Source organism: Oncorhynchus clarkii, chromosome 30 (assembly GCF_045791955.1).
Source record: "Oncorhynchus clarkii lewisi isolate Uvic-CL-2024 chromosome 30, UVic_Ocla_1.0, whole genome shotgun sequence".
NCBI classification, from domain to species: Eukaryota; Metazoa; Chordata; class Actinopteri; order Salmoniformes; family Salmonidae; genus Oncorhynchus; species Oncorhynchus clarkii.
In genome coordinates this window covers 7,478,426-7,500,291 of record NC_092176.1, presented here as the reverse complement: position 1 = coordinate 7,500,291, position 21,866 = coordinate 7,478,426, and the positions used below count along the sequence as shown (strand labels likewise).

Sequence of the window (21,866 nt, the reverse complement as noted above, 5' to 3'; positions counted from 1 at the left end):
AAAGTTTAGAGGGACGGCCAGGTCTTGGTAGATTTGCAGTGGTCTGATACTCCTTCCATTTCAATATTATCGCTTGCACAGTGCTCCTTGGGATGTTTAAAGCTTGGGAAATATTTTTGTATCCAAATCCGGCTTTAAACTTCTTCACAACAGTATCTCGGACCTGCCTGGTGTGTTCCTTGTTCTTCATGATGCTCTCTGCGCTTTTAACGGACCTCTGAGACTATCACAGTGCAGGTGCATTTATACGAAGACTTGATTACACACAGGTGGATTGTATTTATCATCATTAGTCATTTAGGTCAACATTGGATCATTCAGAGATCCTCAATGAACTTCTGGAGAGAGTTTGCTGCACTGAAAGTAAAGGGGCTGAATAATTTTGCACGCCCAATTTTTCAGTTTTTGATTTGTTAAAAAAGTTTGAAATATCCAATAAATGTCGTTCCACTTCATGATTGTGTCCCACTTGTTGTTGATTCTTCACAAAAAAATACAGTTTTATATCTTTATGTTTGAAGCCTGAAATGTGGCAAAAGGTCGCAAAGTTCAAGGGGGCCGAATACTTTCGCAAGGCAATGTACATTTTTGGTGTACCGCCCCTTTAAAATGCAGTCGTTTATTTATTTTTTTAGCTCATGTCAAAATGAATATGTACTTAAAAAATCATGAAAACCTAAATACTACAATCAAATTATGGTAAATCAGCTTTTTAGTACTAATGTGGTTTGTACTTTGGGAAAAAAATATGCACATTAATGAAGGTTAACATTAATATATATATATATATTTTTAATAGAATATGCTAATTAACACATTTTGCTAAAATAAGTCAGTTTGGTATTTAAAAAAAAACTGATTACATTATTTATATGTCTAATGAGGTCTTGATAATAATTAAGTTAATATTTTGCTATGATTGTTGCTCGTCAAAATGACCCCAGTTGGTAATCCATCTATATAAAATATGTTGGTAGTATGAGGGTTAGAGGGTTATTTTAGTTGAAAAACACATTTTCATATATTATTTTGAACATACGAGCTCCCATAGTTATCCTAACAGTGGGCCTGTGTATACTTCTTATGTAAGTCTCAGAGTTCTAAAACGCATGAATAATCCAAGCAGACGGGACAGAGACATACCTTGTTGAGGGCTCCAGCCCCGGTCAGGATGATGTGGGAGTTCTCCACCTGGATGACCCTCTGCCCCAGACGCACTAGATAAGCCCCGATCCCAATGGCACGGCACGTCACCTGCAGTACCCAGGACATACAGTACCATAGCTTCAACATAACCCAGGTCGTTAAGCATAGCATGCCTTGTGGCTTATCTAACACCAGACAAAGAGATGTGTGTGTGTGTGTGTGTGTGTGTGTCCTCCTGACCATGCTGATGGTGATGATCTCGTCATAGGCCTGGGAAGACTCCCCGGCGATGGTGCCTGATCCTCTCAGGTTCTCCACCCCAAGACCATCTTCGGTCCCTATGATGTCAGTGATGATGTACCTAGAGTCCAGTCGACGGGATGGGGAGAGAGTGAGTCAGCGAACCTCTGGGATACCAGACTGTGTGTGTTAGCTGTGCTAGTTGATAAGGGTGACGAGCACCAGAGGGGTATACTACAAAACTGGTTCAAGGAGTTAGCCGGCTGACCTGCCATAACATTGTGATATTTGAAGATAAGCTTGAAAATGGGTATAGATATGTCTTTGAGCATTTAAAAAAAAATGTAATGTCCCAACAAATCAATAGTTATTTCTGGTTGCTTTTCAAAGTCAGCTGGCTAACTAATTGATCCTGCTTTGCAGTACACCCCTCAGGTGACGGGCGTGCGTGTGCCACCTGGACTCTCCGCCCTCCTCCACGTGGTGGCAGTGGACAGCGTTGGTGGAGCTGATGCGGGTGTAGTCCTGGGGCGTCAGGTACAGGTACTTGAAACCCTACAGGTGGAGACAAGCAAACAGTCATCAGTTCCAAGAAAGTGGGCAGACACAGAAACAGTGTAGTCTGATAAGAGGTCATCAGGATTACACCTTGCCATTATGCCCCACAGAGAAAATCAATCACACCCACTCTTCTGATCACCAGTCAGTTTGCCCGACACATTAGACCACGCCGCCAGCACATGGTAACAAATCAGCTTTGCCAGTGTCACACAGACAGAAGGAATAACATTAAGTCAGAAAAATACAAATCTTAAGAAACGTAATTTAATTTGCATTGCCGTGACCTCTGCTGCTGCAAATCTATTAACATTTCTAATTAACATTTCCAGAGTGCGTTTTTTCCACCTTTCAAATCAAACTTTATTTGTCACATGCGCCGAATACAACAAGTGTAGACTTTAACCTGAAGTGCATACTTACAAGCCCTTAACCGACAGTGCAGTTGAAGAAGAGTTAAGAAAATATTTACCAAATAAAGTACATTGTTGCATGGTATGCCCTTACAAGTCAAAACCCTTTTTAAAAGGCCACTGAAGACAACTCAGTAGCAGGCGCGCTCAACTGAACAGTCCTTGTAAAGAAAAGGTCTTATGTACACTGTAGAATCTACTGTTATGTAGTGACTGGTGATAAGTCACCTTGTAAGGGTCCTGGGGGTCGGTCCAGGCAACCTGGAACATGTGTCGTATCTCCTCGGCCAGGCCGATGCGCGCCCCACTGTTGGCTGAGATGTAGATGCGTGGAATGCCCTCGGCCCGGGCCATCTCCGACGCCCGCAGGAACAGCTGGTCCTCCTGGGGCCCGAACGAGCCAATCATGTAGGTGATGTCGTTGCAGATGACGATGATGTCGCGGCCCTCGGGATACTCTGGAGTCTTCATCCGCATCCGGAAGGCTACCATTCCCACCTGGGAGAGAGGGATAAAGAGCCAAGTAGAGTATTCGGGATTGCCAGGAGGGTTTCGGGACAACATAAGGGGCTTTAAAAGAAAGATGGCCTTGCTCGTGTCTGTAACACTAGAATATGTTGTAGTTCCAATCCACGTGAGCACGCTATGTGCTCTACCTCGTTGTCTCCAGGCAGGCGGTTCATCTGCACCAGTCGGTCATGCGGGTCCAGCACCAGCTCGGTGCACATCAGCACGTCTTTAGGGTAGCTGTCCCCCGGACCCCAAAGCTTAAAGAGGGCCTATGAGACACAAAAGGTTAAAAAAAACAGATTAATTTAAAAAAAAAAATTAAGTACCTGCAGTTAAAAAGGGTCAAGTGTCAAAAAGGAGAGAGAAAGAGAGAGGAACCCCCACCTGTCGGAACATCTCTGGGAAGTCGTAGACGTAGGTGGTGCCCAAAGTCTGGGCCTGGAAGCGTTTGGACTGCAGCAGGTCCTTGGTGACATAGGGATGGTTGATGAGCATGCCGTGCAGAGGGCCTTGCTTGTCCCCGTACGACTGGAACATGATCTAGAGGTCAGAGGGGAGACGGAGGTCAGTTGTCAGCTGCAGATCATTGCATCGAACGGATAGAGAAACTGAAATAGAAGTGTTTATAACTGATTTGTTAAGCCTCCATATGGTCTTCAGGAATACCCTGTGAAGCGTTTAGCAAAATGTAGACCCTGCTGCACTGCGAATTCAACACTTTCTCTGGCTGTGCATCGTGCACCAATCTGTGCCAGTGAGCTGATCCCAGCCTGCGTGCCGGTTTATAGTGCTCTTCCTGATCGGCCTACCTGTCCCGTTGAGGGGTCTGTGACCTCCTTATACAAGCTGATGTCCAAGTAGTAGCCGGACTCATTGGTGAGGAACAGACGGATGGGGATGGCGGTCCCAGTGGGCGTCAGCCGGATGTTGATCTTGAGCTCGGCCTGGAGCACCCGGAGCTTCCACAGCCTACTGCCGTAACGCATCACCATGGAGCGCACCGACTCCTCAATCTACAGGACACAAGAGTGGCAACACATACTGTAGTTCATATACACATCATGATATAACACAAATCACTTTAACTAGCTCATGAAACCCCACAATCCTTTGTGTTAGGCAAACATGCTTTTCCTCGTGTGTATGGGCAGGTGTGCCCCTTCTGTCCAAGGAGGTCATTTCTGGGCAATATTTCTGTCCATTTATGGAACCCTTTTTGGATCAGGAGCCACATAAGCCCCCTTTAAGATGGACTATTACTAAAATGGGATTGTTGTCAAAATCCTTTGTCTCAGAGGAGCCAACAGCACAGGCACAGGCACCTTGGAGGGATCCATGATGACGGTCGGGACAAAGTTGAGGAAGATGTGGTTGCAGTCGGTGCGCCATTTGGTGTTGCTGAAGGCCACTTCCAGCTCATCCATGGCCTCCAGGAGAAGACGCTCGCCCTCGTTCTGTAGGTACTCAAATGACGCTTCCTGGACAGAGAGAAAGGGGTGCCAGCGTTTTGAGAGAAAAGTCATGTTCCAAGCAAGACACAAATTATTTATTTTCAATGTAAGGGAGCAAAATCAATACATGTATTTTTAACTCCTGTTTAGAAGAGAGTTTTTGTAAAGGGGCCTCCTTCCACCCCTGCACGCTTGCGCTTGTGTGGCGTTTATTCCCCCCCCCCCTCCGTACCTTTGTGATGAGGTCAGAGTGGCGCATGATGGCTCGGATGAAGTAGCGGTAGTCTGTGACCTCAGCGCCCTCCTGCACGCGAGCCGCACCCAGGTACTGGTGCATCTTGCTGTTGGCACAGGGCACGGCTGTCAGGTCAAAGTTACGCATGCGGTTCAGCTCCAGCTGGAAGGCCAGAGCAGGCTCCAGGTTCCTGTAGATACGGTCCTCCTGAAACTGGGAGAGAGACACACACAGGTGGAGAGAGAGTGGGTGGTGTTTTAAAGCTGTTCATGTATAAAAAATGTCTAGTTATTGTTTTAAAAAAAAGTAAACGAATTGTAAAGAAGTTGTTTTTTTACCCCGTCTCTGGCTCTGAAAGTGAAGAACTTGGGAAATTCCCTCTGGTAAAAATCAAAGAGGAAAATTAGATTCATCTTGGTCGTATTCATTAGGCACCAAAAGGAAGAAAATTTACGGAAACAGGGAGGGACTACCTGAAGTTGTCCAATAAGAAATGCTCGTTTTCGTTTTCTGTTGCAAAACGCTTTGCTGCTGTGTGCATTAATGGAAACGACCCTGCTTTTATTAGCCATAGTTTAATAGTAAGTTAATATTAAGTTAATAGTATATTAATAGTAAATCCAAAGTAGATTAAAATTAAGTTAATAGTAAGTAAAATCAGATTAATAAGAAGAGATGACGGAGCACTATTAACAGTCGTATTCAACAGCAGCAAGAGGATATTTCAAAATGTAGCCTCGTACGACCATCTCGATCTCGCAAGCTTACAATCCGGTTTTGCTACGCGGATTCCGTGCAACAGAATGGAAGCTTGCGAGATCAGGATGGCCGTACGAGGCCATTTCAAAATGGTCTCGTAGAAACATCTTACCCTCTGTGCGACTAAAAACGTGATCCTTCGGATGCCGTGCTCAAAGAGTAAAACCTTCTGTAATAAGAAATCATCATATCAAGTATAATCATAGGAGACACCCGGGATAACAATGACTAACTTCCTAACTTCCACTTCAGTCAAATATTCACTTAATCCTGTGTTTGAGGTCAACGGGAGACTAAGTTGAAATTCAACGTGAGCAGAATCTAGGATTCACCCCTATGAGGAAAAAAGCCCCAACATAATTATACTGTGAGAGTTTGGTGGGATGAACCGTGCTGCTGACCTTAGACTGGGCGAAGGCAGCGAAGGCTGTGACCAAGGTATCGTCATCCTCTGTGTCCGCCGACTTGATGGACACATTGATGATGTGGATGGGGTTCTCCTTCATGTTCTGCTGGAGCGCACGGGGAAATAATCACAGCTTAGTGAGAAATGTCAGCCTTCACCTCGTATACCAAAAAAAAAAAAACTCAGATTGTAGCTGTATAGTTCATATGCAAAGATATCTATATCATATCCATTTCTTATCTAATGAAACACATTTGTTTTAAGCAAAAACATTTTTTTTGTTGTTGTTCTAATGAGGTATTTTCTCGCCAATATTTCTGTCCATTTAGTAGACCCCTTGTGGCTTGAGAGCACCCCCAAGAAGCAACAATTCCATAAAGCCTCTAACACAATCACATCACACGGTCACCTTGCAGTTATCCTCCTCGTAGAGGCTGGGGCAGGCCTCGGGGAAAAGCGGGCTCTCCAGGAGCGGGTCAGCAAAACTGGAGATAACCTCGTCAAAGTTCCTGCACACAAACCCAGCAGACGGACACACACCTAATATTCCACTTGTTTTGTGTTAACCGCGACTGTTCGCTAAAGTTAGCTAACAGTCTGAGAAGATTGTGTGCCGCGAACGTAAAATGTCTGTTTCGGGTCTAAACTTCCACTAAAAATAATCAAGTGGCCATGTGGACTTTCTACTATATTTAGTAGGAATAGTTAAGTCGTTTACAGTTTGAATATTGTCGCTAGAAAGCCACAGTAATCCAAAAAAAAGTAGCTGTTTGATGTTTCACTGTAACACTTCGGAATGTTCATTCAAATCGTTCAACTGAAATTGTGGCAACATGATCGCTGCAAACAGAAGCTGAACTCGCCTCAGGTCAGGACAAGGCTTGTATTACCAGACATCCAGACAAACCAGACATCCAAGAGTTGTTCTCTGTGTGTTTTTTACCTTTTGAAGTCTCCGAAACACTGGAAGGCCACCATGGCTCCCATGCGCTGACACGGGGGAGAGAACGCCCCATCTAGGAAGAGTTCGCTACCCTGCCGCCTCATCTCAAACTGTCCCACACTGTTCACCGGCATCGTCAACCTGAGGTAAGGGACGACACACTGGTGACACCTGGGTAGGGTTGGGGTGGGCACTGGGAGCAATGGTATAGCATACTGTACCTGTTCTCTTTCCACAAAGCATAACAGACAGCAACATCTATGTTTACTAGACATGTTTTGTTTGATAATACGTTCGAAATTAACTGACTGATTGGGTATAACTGACTATGGTTGATTGAAAGAGGCAGGGCAGATTACTATAGTGGCCTAAGAGGGTCAAATCTGCAACTGGAGAATACAGAATGCGCTTTTTGTCACAAAAAAAAGGTTTTAAAACACACATTGCAAACAGTAGGTCAGACAAAGTACATATGCTTCTCAAAAGGTACTTATCTCTATGAAAGTTGAGAAAGGCAGTATTTTTTTTTAAAGGGTATAAATTAGGAAGGAGGTGGTGGAGAAGTCCTTCGGCAGAGGTTTATGTTTTTTTTTATAAAGATGGGGAAGAGCAAAACAGCGCATTCAGCCATGCATTGCTAGGAGACATACACAGACGGAGCTAGACACAGTGTGGCAGGCTGCCTGGAAGGAGGAGCTGTACTCTACCTGTTCAGAGTAGGGCTGCTCCCTCTGAAATCAGATCATTGACAGGTGAATGTAAGCAGTGGATGATCAACCTTGACCACAATGCATTCTTATTAGTTTCACTTTACGGCATACTCTAGCTTTGCACATTAATAATGACCATGAAAAACCATTCCAAAGTTAAAATGTTAAAAGTAGCAAATGGGTAATTTTATTTTAACTACTGGGTGTGATTGAGATCCATTGTGATTTATCAAGTTGCAATTACAAAACCTGACATTAACAAAACAGGATAGAGCAGAGGGGAAAGCCGAAAGTCAATCATTTGCAATTGGGCCTGACTTTCAGCTAATTGAATTTTCGCAACTGTGAACTGTGAAGGAAGTCAGTTTCCTGGTTTGTGGAATTAAGAGCTTTGGCATCTTGAGAGTCCATCCCAATAGTTTACTTCTGCCTGGCGGTTTGCCCCAAAATGGCAGTGGAGAAACAATTACATTGAAGGGCTTGTCCCAAAAAGGAGAGGGTTATGGGGGTGTCAGGGAGGACAAAGATGATCTACTGCTCTACACAAAAGGAAACAGCACACAGACTGTACCATGACCAGGGTTTACAGGCCCTATTTGTGCTCTCAGTATAGGGACTGAACCACAAGTTCTCAGAGATGCTGAGCATGTAGAGTTGAGTGGACTACGTGTTGGCGCGCGCCGAGTGAATCACTCGGGTGAATCTTTTGCGTGTTGATGGGGAGAAATGGGAAACAGGAGCAAATCAATGAGAACCAGAGGAATACTGGACTGCAGAGAGATGGTATAAAGACGGATCGAAATAAAATACGATTGGCTCATTCACTAACAAATATACACAAAAAAAAAGATGTCCATTCACATTGCTTGAGAATCATTGAAATCCTTATGCGGTGAAAAGTAAATTAGCTAACTATATATAACCAACTTGCTTTTCATTAACGACACAGTTAGCATAATGGCACAGTTGTAACTTTAGGTTGTAAACTAAACGTCTTTCCTGTCTATTTCAAATTGCACCCTACCCTACCCTGTCCCTTCTGTCTCAACTCAAGACTTTCTTTTTTTTTTACCGGGGATAGTTGGCAGCTATGGCAGCCGTGTATTGAAAGTGGCAAATCCAGAGTTGGGACATTGTAGGTTATGTTTGTTGTAGAGCTGCTTTGTGACTCTGGTAGAGAACTGGTGGCTGGGTACCTGTTGGGGTGGGACGACGGCAACATGAACTGGAAGTCTACGGCACATGTCCCGTCCTGCAACTGGTGATGCTGGAGGCTGTTCAGCTCGTAAGCAATGTAGCCCCTTCGCACGTACACCTACAGGTAGGGGGCCACGGTAGGAAAACCTTTTGAGCTCAAATCTACATCAGGATGAAGCCATGTCAGGTTTATATGCTGTTCACTATGCTCACCTCCAAGGCAGCCATGCACACCACCCGGTTAGAGTGGTAGAAGAAATTGGGCAAGACGTCAAAGATGGAGGTCTCAGACAGGATGAGTTTCTGCCCGAGGAGTAAAGAAATATTATCCTTCGGATCTTACGGAAGTACAAAAAAAAACACAAAAAAGCTGTTTTGGAGAAATCGTGATGCTCACCTTCAGGTTCTCTGGGCAGAACTGGTGTCCATACATGTCGATGGCAGACAGAAAGATGGACTCCACCTGGTTGTGCCTCAGTTCATAAGAGGGCAGATGAGAAGCGATCAAAACCTGAAAAATACATGTGTCCATCAATATTCAGAATGTTGTTTTGAAGCTACAAAATGTAGTGCCCATCTAAGTGAATAACAGCTACCATCTTACCAGACTGACTGGGGGTCTTAGAATGTTGACGAACAGTACACTCCGCTGTGCGAAAACATCATTCAGTACAAACGGTTGCGAAACGTACCTGTCTGGCACGCAGTGCCACCTTTGAGTTCTCCATCTTGTTGAGCTGTGTGAGCTCGTTCAGGATGACCATCAGCTCGTCTGCTAGGGTGGGGTCCCGCCCACACAGCTGATCCTAAACGTCACCAGGGACACACAGAACACTCCATATTAGCATTGGTGAGTCTTGAAACATGTCCCCGTCACCATCAATTGCCGATGAAGGAAAACTGCAGTGTTTACACTGAAGAAAACTACACTATTTTAAAAAGAGTGGTTTCATTATCCAGTGAAAGTCAATGAGAAAAAAAGGTTGCAGGTTAACCCCTCCAAAACAGCAAAAACATTAGCGCAATGCAGTTTCCTTTATACTGAATTTATGTTTATGTTCATTTCATTGTTCTTCATCAAGTGGATGCGAAGTGGTAGGTGTGAGTGAGAGAGTGAGAGAGAAGAGAAGAGGAGAGGAGAGAGAGAGAGAGAGAGAAGCCTTACGATGAGTATGGTGACCAGGACGTTCTTCTTGGAGACCTGAGCGTGAGAGAAGATGCTCTCCAGCACAGGGGTCATGTCAGGCTTGTACTGCTCCCTCAGGTTGATCACACACTTGTCGTAGTGAGCTGTTCACAAAAAGGGAGAAAAAAAAATGTGGCCATACAATGCATCACCGCGACATGAAACAAGTCATAAACAGCAGGATATCGTCTCGATTAGATCCACAGTGAAACACCAAAATCACCTTGCTGGAACTGCATCTCCACCTGAAGGTAACACTTGAGCAGATCCAGCACCACAGACTTCATGTATCCTCGGATTCCACTGCGGTACCTGCGGCAAATTCATCCACCCACTATTACAATCCAACATCCTATCTGAAGTCGTACATGTCATGGAGTGATGATTCAGGTAATGAAATAAGAGAAGTGCGACCTCTGCACCAGCTGGACGATACTCTGAGTGTTCATGAAGAACACTTCCCGGTCGGCCTTCTTCTGAAGGGTGGCTGCGTGGCTGTCCAAGATACAGGCAATCTGAAATGGATGGGAAACCAATTCACCAAGTGTACTGTAGAGCAGACCTGGGTTCAAATCAGGGGTTGGAAACAAACTTATTTTCCAATCGTTTCGTTCCACTGTTCTGACCAGCATAATAAAGTTCTGAACCGGTTTGAACCAGAAAAAAAAAGGGTACCCGTTTATATTGTTCCTTTAACTACAAAAAGCAACACAGTTTTGACATTTAGCGCATTCAATTACTCCACCAATCAGTGGAGATAGAAAACTGCTCTATAGACCAGGAAAGCTAGTTGTTTACAAGCTTGACTTATACAGACAAGCACTGGGCGTGAGATGCGACTGAAATTCTGCTTAGTGGGGAGAGAGCGAAAGAGACAGACGGGCACGGAGGAGGCTTGGCTTGAAGCGCTGGGCATCACGATATGACTTGCATTATAATGCGTTTAGGATATTAGCAGTAGGCCTAACATTACTTCACTGAATTCCATAATTATTTATATACTACTAGATTCCTATATACTAGCGGCTAATACGGAGGAACCTTGTTCCCGGTTCTGTTTCCGTTCTTCTTGTTATTTTCCAGTTTTCGGGTTCTGTTCCCTGAACCGGTTCCAACCCCTGATTCAAATACACACATGTAGAAAAGTTTCAGATACTTTGAGCGTTGGCTATAGCTTAAGGCTAAGTCACCCACCCTCTGGCTGGGGAACTGGCAGAGCACCGAGGTGATGTTGCTGGCGTACTGAGCCATGACCTTGCGGATGGCCTTCTCGACGCTGGGCGGGATGCGGCTGGCTACGCTGGTCATTAACTCCTGGAGCTCCAGCAGGGGCAGCGAGGGGTCCCGCAGGGTCTTCATCAGGGTGTCCACCCACTGCTTTACCTGCAGGCAGGAGGGGGGGGGGGGAGAGACATGCTGCCATCACACACCCCAATATCACACCCCCGTCCCACAGCTTGACCGACATCCCTATTCTACAGTGTGCACAAGGCATGCCATTCTATTGACTGCGTTCCAGACACGTCTTTATAGAAATCATCCAAGAAGGACGTGGTTCCGGAGAACTTAAAGCACTTCTTTGGGACGTTGTGAGATCTGATCGTCTGCTAATAACGACAAACTGGAATAAAGCAGTAAGCCACTGTACTGGTACGCGCTGCACAGCTGCAGTGGGTGGAGGCCCTCACCTTGTTGCTGAAGTAGGGCTCGGTGAGGCAGTAGCCGGCCATGACCTTGACCAGGTTCTCCAGGACCATGTGGAAGACCTGGTGGAGCTTCTCCCCCACGATGGGCAGCGGCTGCTGGGCCGGGAAGGAGGCCGTGTTCAGCTCCACCTAGGAGACCCACAGGAAGATAGGGCTCAGATAAAAACAGCCTTCAAATGTGGTCCTGACCACCAAGCCACCCTGCGATTGACTGACTGAAAGTGTGTGATTTACATGACCTATGTTTTAGACGTATAGCATCATTTTGTGATTTGGTATTAAATGATATTTCTTCAAAAAGGCTGCCTCCTATAATAGCTGTATTAAAGGCTGCGCCCAAAACGGCACCCTGTTCCCGATATAAGCCAAGTGCAGTATATAGGGGATAGGTTGCCATTTCAGATGCAGAAAGAGTTGTATAGAAGTTGGTGAATGGGTGACTTGCTGGTTGGATGTTGCTGGGATCATCCAGGTCCAATCTTGCCACCACACAGCCAGGCTCCAGCACCGCCCCGTGCCTCTTCACATAGTGGACACAGCCCGACTCCACCACCGTCAGCGTCATCACCATCTTCATCACCTGCAACCGTAACGCAGACCTCAGTCCGTGTGTACACACACACAACCAATCTAATGAGGATCTAATTGTCATACCCAAACTGGTACAGTATGTTCTCATGGAACCCTCTGCTCACCTCGATCTCCGCATATGAGTTCCCGGCGCAGATATGGCCTCCATCCTCCACCAGGTACTGCAGGAGTTTACCAGCAGAGGACGACCTCAGCACCGTGGGGTCCCTCTCCTTCTCAAACACACACGTCTTGTTGCCAACAGTGATGCGGTAGCTAGAGGGTTACAAACGCATACGTTCACGATGGAGCATCAACTCCCAAGTGAGACAAATGATGACCATTTTGAAAGTATCGATTTCATGGCCAGTCCATCCATCCATTCAGATTTGAGATGGACAGGAAGTCTCACCTGTCCACTTCCTCCTTCATGTAGGTGGTGTAGCTGCTGCCGTTGTAGGAGAGCAGGAGCCCGCCGTCGCTCAGCCGGTGGACGTCGATCTCGATGTCCGAGCCGTTCATGATGATGACGTACGTAGTGGGGGACTGGCGAGCTACCTGTCAGTCATAAAACACAGTTGGGGGTTGAATTGGTTGATAACTTCCTCTTTAGACACATTTTCACTTAGTCATGCACTGACGTCAATGGGCGACTAAGTGAAACCATGACTGGTTAGGATTTGTCCCCGAGAGAATGAGGGAGTTCAGTCATGACAGAGAATGAGAGAGGTGTAACATCAGGTCCTCCTACCTTGAGGCAGTATTTGACCCCCTCGTAGATCAGGTCCACATCAACAGTATTCAGCAGACTGGCTGCGGGCAGCACCTGGCCTCTACAAGAAGACATTTCACATACTGGATTTAGAAAAGTACATAGCACAAGCATTAGAGTAATAAGACAGGCTAGGGAGACATTGAGATTCTCTTGCTGCTTACAGAGGTATTCGACCCCCCCCCAAAAATGATTTAAAAGCATAGGATTGGTGTAAGTTGAAGTCGGAAGTTTACATGTGCAATTGCAAACCGTATGGCTGGTTTGGAGCAGTGGCTTCCTCCTTGCTGAGCGGCCTTTCAGGTTGTGTCGATATAGGACGCGTTTTACTGTGGATATAGATACTTTACCTGTTTCCTCCAGCATCTTTACAATGTTGTTTGCTGTTGTTCTGGGATTGATTTGCACTTTTCGAACCAAAGTACGTTCATCTCTAGGAGACAGAACGCGCCTCCTTCCTGAGCCGTATGACGGCTGCGTGGTCCCATGGTGTTTATACTTGCGTACTATTGTTTGTACAGATGAACGTGGTACCTTCACTAAATTTCTACCAAGGATGAACCAGACTTGTGGAGGGTCTACAATTTTTTTTCTGAGGTCTTGGCTGATTTCTTTTGATTTTCCCATGATGTCAAGCAAAGAGGCAGTGAGTTTGAACGTAGGCCTTGAAATACATCCACAGGTACACCTCCAACTGACTCAAATGATGTCAATTAGCCCATCAGAAGCTTCTAAAGCCATGACATAATTTTCTGGAATTTCCCAAGCTGTTTAAAAGGCAGACAACTTAGTGTATGTAAACTTCTGACCCACTGGAATTGTGATAGTAAAATAATCCGTCTGTAAACAATTGTTGGAAAAATTACTTGTGTCCTGCACAAAGTAGATGTCTTAACTGACTTGTCCTAGATGTCCTAACTGCCAAAACCATAGTTTGTTAACAAGAAATTTGTGCAGTTGTTGAAAAACAAGTTAATGACTCCAACCTAAGTGTATGTAAACTTCCAACTTCAACTGTACATATTTTACAGACACAGTATATTTTAAAATGGTTATCTTTTGTTTTTAGTCCTTCAGCTAGTTAGATCAGCCTAGCAGAGGAGTTGATGATGCCATTCTTACACTCCTCAACATGGCCTATAGACATCTAGAGGGTGCCAAATCCCATGAAGAGAGTTCCGTTTGTTGACTTTTCTTCTGCCTGGTTTTGTGGCTGTTGGACTTCCTGAGCCAGAGGTCACAGCGGGTCATAGTAGGTCCCCACGTGTCGGACATACGCACCACCATCACAGGCTCTCCTCAAGGATGTGTTTTGTCCCCACTCCTGTACATTAATAGTTGTACTAGTTACCATCCTGACAGACACCTCGTTAAGTTCACTGATGCATGATGACAGGAAACACCATGGCCCGGTCCTAAACGACTGTAGAGTGGCGTGACGAATCACACTTGGTCCTCAATACCAACAAGACCAAAGAGATGTGCATAGACTTCAGGAAGCGAGCAACACCTACCTCTGCAACATCTATCAGAGGTCAGAACATAGAGAATATATAGGAATCGAAATATCTGGGTGTCCTCTTGGACAATAAGCTTCAGCGGAGTAAATGTACAGACCTGATATACAAAGAGAGTCAACAGAGACTGTACTTTCTCAAAAAGCTGGGATCTTTCAAAGTAGACGACTATATAGACTCTGTTTTACAAATCTTTCAATGAGAGGGTTTTAACTTTTTGTTTATTGTTTGTTGGTTTGGCACTGTCAGCCAGAGAAATATACTGCCACAGTAAGCAAGGTACATGGAGTCAAACAGACAGGCCTGGAGGAGATCTTTAATGTCAGGGCCCTCCGCAAGGCTCACAAAATCGTTTTCGACCCAAACCACCCCCCGTACCTGGACTTTGAACTACTCCCCTCTGGGCGCAGGTATAGGGCACCCCTCGGCAAGAAAAACAGAATTAGACAATTTGTGCCAGGTGTGATATCCCTTCTAAATAGCTGGGGCTAATGTTCCTATCCACTCAGTAAGGCCAGCAGGTTAGTCTCTTTTTATTGGTATGTAACTGTTATGAATGTTGTATTGTCAATTAGTTTTGTTATTAAAATGCCACTTTAAACTGCGACAAAATGTCCCCAAGGGGACAATAAAGTCAGTAAAGTAGTACTCACCTTTCCAGTGAGTGCAGGAAGTCAGACATGCTCTTCCTGAAGCTGGCGTCCGCCACGTGTAACGCCCCACAGACAACGCCCAGCGTGGTGTCTGGCCTCTCTGCCTTCGGGGGAAAACACGCCACACACAAGCACGTTAGAAGATTTGTTTTTACCAACTGTTAGATTTACAGGATTGAAATGGTTCAGATTCACATTCATACTTCACAAGGGTGCTCTCTACCTGAACTTTATCAGCGATGAGATTATCCAGCCAGCCGGTGTCGATGTCGTTGTTCCTGAAGCTCTCAGTCTCCAGCAGCTTGATGAGGTACTCCACCGTGGTCCTGAAGTCCCCCCGGATACACAGCTCCTTCATGGCCACCACCATGTTCCTGCACCACCACACAGTAACCACCACCACTATCACCACCCAGGTACAGCAAGACACCAACACACACCGTTAACTCATGCTGCATTCCAAACGGAACCGGGCCTAACCCATACACCCTAGTCGCTCCTGTAGATCGGAAAAGTCTTACGATAATAGCTTCACCTTGCCTTCTGATTGGCAAGGTGGAATTGTTGCGTCCACCTATCCAATCCTCTCAGGTCTCCAGGAGTGGCTAGGAAGTAGGGGCTAGGGGTCGATAGAACCATCATCGGAAGGACTGATAGCCTAGTCTACGGCAGAAGGTAAGGAAAAACTCACGAAATGGCCTCCTCTCGGTTCTCCCCCCAGGAGAAACAGTGGCCGAACTGGGAGTCAGCAAACTCATGCAGACCCCCAGCAGCCCCCACGCTGAAGTAGCCCCACACGTTTTTACTGCTGCGGAAATTGAGCTCCTGCACCGTGCCCGAGCTGGGCTTGAAGCCCTGCAAGTTACAAGGAGAGAGGACGGGCCAGTTGTGAGCCTACAGAACCCATGCCATCGCTTGTTTAGAATATGGCCGGCCAGCCCTGTAGAATTAAGAATGCACACCTCGTCTGGGTTCTCGCTGGTGATGCGGGCCGCGATGACGTGTCCCCGGGGACTGGGGACACAGTCAGGGGCCTCAAAATTGATGGTGGTGTCCCCCCAAGGCGTCTCTCCATACAGCACGCGGATATCTTTAATCCTGTGGAGGGGGATCCCCATGGCTATCTACAACAAAGGAAATTGACCCAGTTAGACCCAACATCTCCAATCAGTCCCTAGGGCTTCCAGAACATAACCTCTCAACAACCACATTAATATGACATAGCAATTTTACTGAGACTGCGGAAAAATATAACCTGGAATGCAAAGGACCAGAGATTAAACCACGAGGCTGTGATAGCTAGGGTGTGACCCCTGACCTCTGGCTGAAGCGTACCTGGAGCTGGGCGGCGGGCAGGTTGACGTCTCCGATCATCTCTGTGCATGGGTGTTCCACCTGCAGACGGGGGTTGAGCTCCAGGAAGTGGAAGCTCCCGTCCTCAGAGAAGAGGTACTCCACAGTGCCTGCACTCACGTAGCCCACCATCTTAGCCAGCCGCACTGCATACTGACATATAGACATATAGAGAGATAGAGAGCTCATGTTCATTTGGCACCAAACGAAAAACAGACTGAAACAGGGATGGGCATGCCATTGTGAAATATTTTCCATTGCATGCCCTATCACTTTTAGTGTTCAAATTGAATATTAAATTGGAAATGGCAGAGAGAAAAGTATCTAAATGTCAAAGTGGAGAATTTAAAGATGAGGAAAGCCCCTCTGTGTCTCACCTGCTCCATGTGCTCGAAGGTGGTGGCAGATGCTATGGTGGCCGGGGCCTCCTCAATGATCTTCTGGTGTCTCCGCTGGATGGAGCAGTCTCTGCCAAACAGGGAGATGGCGTTGCCGTACTGGTCGGCGAGGATCTGGACCTCCAGGTGACGGGCATGCTGGGCCAGCTGCATGACGAAGATGGGCGAGCCGGGCACCTCCGCCTGCACCTGTGGATGGGGATCCGTCGCATGATTTTTGTTAGATAATTTACTAAAAACAAGTTCAAACACACACACACACACACACACACACGCAGATACGCTGCGTTAAACATTGTCGACGACAACACCAAGTCGCACAACTCATTTCCTGATTGTGGTTCTTGGACACTACGTCCCCCAGCAGCAATGAGAATCAGCATACAGTGTGGCGACACAAACCTGTCTAAAGAAGCTGGCAAAGTCCTCAGCGTTGTCCACCTTCCGGATGCCCTTGCCCCCTCCTCCTTCTGACGCTTTTATCACCACCGGATAGCCAATTCTGTCTGCTCCCTTTAAAGGAGAAGGCACATTGAAAATGAAAGGACATTCAGCAACCCTACCCTTAAAATCGAATTTTACTGTATAAAACCAACGCATTTCTTCAGTTTGCTCCACTATTCATGAACCTTGGTTTGTAACCGAATAGCAGCCATATTTTATTTTCTCTGGGAAAAGTACATTGAAATATATTGTTTCAGACATCTTTTTAAAAAAAAGGGCATTATTTCAAACAGAGGGATTGCCTAGAAAAGGTTGTCTCTGTGGTTTCAGCGTTAGTGAGGCGGGTGATTGCGTGGAGCTGCTTACCGCCAGTCCATCGTCAGCGTCACGCACGCAGCCGTGCACGTAGACCTCCGGAGGCACGCTAATCACGTGGCCCAGCCTCTGGTCGTCCTCTGTCCAGTCTACTCTCAGACCTACAGCACAGGCAGGAGAAAAATACATTTTTAATTTTTATTTATTTAACCTTTATTTAAACTAGGCAAGTCAGTTAAGAACAAATTCTTATTTACAATGACGGTCTACCCCGGCCAAATCCGGATGACGCTGGGCCAATTGTCCGCCGCCCTATGGGCCTCCCAATCACGGACGGATGTGATACAGAGAGACCTCGCATTATACAAATACACTAATGACAGAGCTAAACAATAGGCTGTGTAGGCACATCAGAATAATCGTCAAAACCATGTAAACACGCCGCAACACAAATTTCAAAGTAGAGTTGGTCAACCATGGTTTGCCAGTGCTGTAATAAATTCATTATTTTACTATATCTTATGTGCTAGCTAGCCAGCCAATTTTAGAGACGTTATTCCATAATTGGTATATTGGCAGTTATTTAAAACAACATTCCTTTCAAACAATGCAGTCAACCCACAGCCATACACTGGTTGAAAACAGCTGATGATAGGACTTAGACAAGTTGTAAATGCAACAAGTACTGACATTGTATCACATAATAGCACACACAGCTTTCCATGAAACCAAAAATGTAGACATGCATGCATGGCTGTTTACATACAGTGCCTTCGGAAAGTATTCAGAGTAGAAGTTGACCGATTATGATTTTTCAACGCCGATACCGATTATTGGAGGACCAAAAAAGCCGATACCGATTAAATCGGCTGATTTTTTATTTTATTTATTTGTAATAAGGACAATTACAACAATACTGAATGAACACTTATTTTAACTTAATATAATACATCAATAAAATCAATTTAGCCTCAACTAAATAATGAAATGTGTTCAATTTGGTTTAAATAAATAAGTGTTGGAGAAGAAAGTAAAAGTGCAATATGTGCTATGTAAGAAAGCAAACGTTTAAGTTCCTTGCTCAGAACATGAGAACATATGCTGGTGGTTCCTTTTAACATGAGTCTTCAATATTCCCAGGTAAGAAGTTTTAGGTTGTAGTTATAGGAATTATAGGACTATTTCCCTCTATACCATTTGTATTTCATTAACCTTTGACTATTGGATGTCCTTATAGGCACTTTAGTATTGCCAGTGTAACAGTATAGCTTCCAGAGCAAGGGGAACAACCACTCCAAGGCTCAGAGCGGGTGATGTTTGAAACGCTATTAGCGCGCGCTAACTAGCTAGCCATTTCACTTCAGTTACACCAGCCTCATCTCAAGAGTTGATAGGCTTGAAGTCATAAACAGCGCAATGCTTGACGCACAACGAAGAGCTGCTGGCAAAACGCCCGAAAGTGCTGTTTGAATGAATGTTTACGCGCCTGATACTTAGATACTTGTGTGCTCAGTCAGATTATATGCAACGCAGGACACGCTAGATAATATCTAGTAATATCATCAACCATGTGTAGTTAACTAGTGATTAGGATTGATTGTTTTTTATAAGATAAGTTTAAACTAGCTAGCAACTTACCTTGGCTTACTGCATTCGCGTAACAGGCAGTCTCCTTGTGGAGTGCAACGAGAGAGAGGCATGTCGTTATTGCGTTGGACTAGTTATGTTGTAAGATTGGATCCCCCGAGCTGACAATGTGAAAATCTGTCGTTCTGCCCCTGAACGAGGCAGTTAACCCACCGTTCCTAGGCCGTCATTGAAAATAAGAATGTGTTCTTAACTGACTTGCCTAGTTAAATAAAGATTAAATAAATGTGTAAAAAAAACAATTTAAAGGCAAAATCGGTGTCCAAAAATACCGATTCCCGATTGTTATGAAAACTTGAAATCGGCCATTCCGATTAATCGGTCGACCTCTAATTCAGACCCCTTGACTTTCCACATTTTGTTGTTACTTTACAGCCTTATTCTAAAATGGATCAAATAAAAATAAATATTCAGCATTCTACACACAATACCCCATAATGACAAAGCCAAAACAGGTTTAGAAATGTTTACAAATTTATAAAAAACAGAAATACCTCATTTACATAAGTATTTAGACCCTTTGTGCATCCCGTTTCTACAACATGATTGGAGTTCACCTGTGGTAAATTCTATTGATTGGACAGGATTTGGAAAGCTACACACCGGTCTATATAAGGTCCCACAGTTGACTGTGCATGTCAGAGCAAAAACCAAGCCATGAGGTCAAAGGAATTGTCCGTAGAGATCCGAGACAGGATTGTGTCGAGGCACAGATCTGGGGAAGGGTTCCAAAAAATGTCTGCAGCATTGAAGGTCCCCAAGAAATGTGGCATACATCATTCTTAATGGAAGAAGTTTGGAACCACCAAGACTCTTCCTAGAGCTGGCCACCAGGCCAAACTGAGCACAATCGGGGGAGAAGGTCCTTGGTCAGGGAGGTGACCAAGAATAAGATGATCACTCTGACAGAGCTCTAGAGTTCATCAGTAAAGATGGGAGAACCTTCCAGAAGGACAATCATCTCTACAGCACTCCACCAATCAGGCCTTTATGGTAGAGTGGCCAGACGGAAGCCACTCCTCAGTAAAAGACTCTCAGACCATGAGAAACAAGATTCTCTGGTCTGATGAAACCAAGATTGAACTCTTTAGCCTGAAACCTGGCACCATTACTACGGTGAAGCATGGTGGTGGCAGCATCATGCTGCAGGGATGTTTTTCAGTGGCAGGAACTGGAGACTAGACAGGATTGAGGCAAAGATGAACGGAGCAGAGAGGTCCTTGATGAAAACCGGCTCCAGAGCGCTCAGGACCTCAAACTGGGGCGAAGGTTCACCTACCAACAGGACAACGACCCTAAGCACACAGCCATGACAACACGGGAGTGGCTTCGCGACAAGCCTCCGAATGTCCTTGAGTGGCCCAGCCAGAGCTCGGATTTGAACCTGATCGAACATCTCTGAAGAGACCTGAAAATAGCAGTGCAGCAACGCTCTCCATCAAACATGACAGAGCTTGAGAGGATCTGCAGAGAAGAATGGGAGAAACTCCCCAAATACAGGTGTGCCAAGCTTGTAGCGTCATACCAAGAAAACTCAATGCTGTAATCACTGCTAAAGGTGCTTCAACAAAGTACTGAGTAAAGTGTCTGAATTCTAATGTAACTGTGATTTCAGTTTTTATTTCTACTAAATCAGCAAAAATGTCTAAACCTGTTTTTGCTTTGTCATTATGGGGTATTGTGTGTAGATTTATGAGGGGGGAAAAACCATTTTTAGAATAAGGCTGTAAAGTAACAAAACGTGGAGAAAGTCAATGGGTCTGAATACTTTCCGAAGGCACTATCTTTCAGAGCCTATTTATACAGACTATTTGTATAAAAGATGTATTAATTGAAAATATAATTATGACAATATTTTAGGTTGACAATAATTCTATTACACAATTTCTGATATATCATATGCCTTACTTTATTTTTCTGCGTTAAGTAAAATCAGGATTATGCCTCTTACTTCCAATCAGACAGGTTTATATTTCTCCCGGACCAATATGGCTGCCATTTTCACCCCATTCTGGAACTTTTGTGGGTTGATGGCATAGCCACTAGTAATTGAATGGGAGGCTCCCTATTCTACTTCAATGGCTTCACCTCATCCCCCTCATTCAAATTGAGATTACACTGCTGCCACATCGGCCACAGTTGGACAACAAAGGCAGAGGCAAAAAGGCCCACGTTTTGCACAACAACGATGCGCAGAGTGTAGGCCTTGGAATTCAGCAAAGGACCAGGCTACAGTCGAAAGGCACTGAGGTTACCGTGTACAGTCGTGGACAAAAGTTGAGAATGACACAAATATTAATTTCCACAAAGTTTGCTGCTTCAGTGTCTTTAGATATTTTTGTCAGATGTTAGTATGGAATATTGAAGTATAATTACAAGCATTTCACAAGTGTCAAAGGCTTTTATTGACAATTACATGAAGTTGATGCAAAGAGTCAATATTTGCAGTGTTGACCCTTCTTTTTCAAGACCTCTGCAATCTGCCCTGGCATGCTGTCAATTAACTTCTGGTCCACATCCTGACTGATGGCAGCCCATTCTTGCATAATCAATGCTTGGAGTTTGTGGGTTTTTGTTTGTCCACCCGCCTCTTGAGGATTGACCACAAGTTCTCAATGGGATTAAGGTCTGGGGAATTTCCTGGCCATGGACCCAAAATATCAATGTTTTGTTCCCCCGAGCCACTTAGTTATCACTTTTGCCTTATGGCAAGGTGCTCTATCATGCTGGAAAAGGC

The 21,866-nt window shown here is 45.1% G+C and overlaps 1 protein-coding gene across 3 annotated transcripts in view; it reads right to left on the bottom strand.

Annotated features, from left to right (window-relative positions):
* LOC139389766 (acetyl-CoA carboxylase-like) overlaps positions 1-21,866 on the bottom strand; it is a 46,065-nt gene that overhangs the window by 11,419 nt on the left and 12,780 nt on the right. For 2 of the 3 annotated variants that reach the window (XM_071136706.1, XM_071136707.1), the window contains exons 8-43: positions 17,534-17,643; positions 17,126-17,236; positions 16,703-16,912; positions 16,308-16,478; positions 15,935-16,096; positions 15,664-15,827; positions 15,196-15,346; positions 14,973-15,076; positions 12,782-12,863; positions 12,443-12,588; positions 12,156-12,306; positions 11,906-12,040; positions 11,443-11,589; positions 10,949-11,137; positions 10,169-10,269; positions 9,978-10,066; positions 9,734-9,858; positions 9,261-9,374; positions 8,966-9,079; positions 8,782-8,871; positions 8,568-8,686; positions 7,369-7,392; positions 6,662-6,802; positions 6,128-6,227; positions 5,714-5,821; positions 5,425-5,481; positions 4,892-4,933; positions 4,551-4,766; positions 4,190-4,345; positions 3,677-3,880; positions 3,252-3,407; positions 3,014-3,136; positions 2,586-2,855; positions 1,844-1,941; positions 1,387-1,507; positions 1,144-1,254 (exon numbers count right to left, since the gene is read on the bottom strand). In XM_071136706.1, coding sequence (XP_070992807.1) covers positions 1,144-1,254; positions 1,387-1,507; positions 1,844-1,941; positions 2,586-2,855; positions 3,014-3,136; positions 3,252-3,407; positions 3,677-3,880; positions 4,190-4,345; positions 4,551-4,766; positions 4,892-4,933; positions 5,425-5,481; positions 5,714-5,821; positions 6,128-6,227; positions 6,662-6,802; positions 7,369-7,392; positions 8,568-8,686; positions 8,782-8,871; positions 8,966-9,079; positions 9,261-9,374; positions 9,734-9,858; positions 9,978-10,066; positions 10,169-10,269; positions 10,949-11,137; positions 11,443-11,589; positions 11,906-12,040; positions 12,156-12,306; positions 12,443-12,588; positions 12,782-12,863; positions 14,973-15,076; positions 15,196-15,346; positions 15,664-15,827; positions 15,935-16,096; positions 16,308-16,478; positions 16,703-16,912; positions 17,126-17,236; positions 17,534-17,643 — 4,712 coding nt within the window. The remainder of the gene's footprint in view (positions 1-1,143; positions 1,255-1,386; positions 1,508-1,843; positions 1,942-2,585; positions 2,856-3,013; positions 3,137-3,251; positions 3,408-3,676; positions 3,881-4,189; positions 4,346-4,550; positions 4,767-4,891; positions 4,934-5,424; positions 5,482-5,713; positions 5,822-6,127; positions 6,228-6,661; positions 6,803-7,368; positions 7,393-8,567; positions 8,687-8,781; positions 8,872-8,965; positions 9,080-9,260; positions 9,375-9,733; positions 9,859-9,977; positions 10,067-10,168; positions 10,270-10,948; positions 11,138-11,442; positions 11,590-11,905; positions 12,041-12,155; positions 12,307-12,442; positions 12,589-12,781; positions 12,864-14,972; positions 15,077-15,195; positions 15,347-15,663; positions 15,828-15,934; positions 16,097-16,307; positions 16,479-16,702; positions 16,913-17,125; positions 17,237-17,533; positions 17,644-21,866) is intronic. The other variant, XM_071136708.1, reaches the window with a different exon arrangement.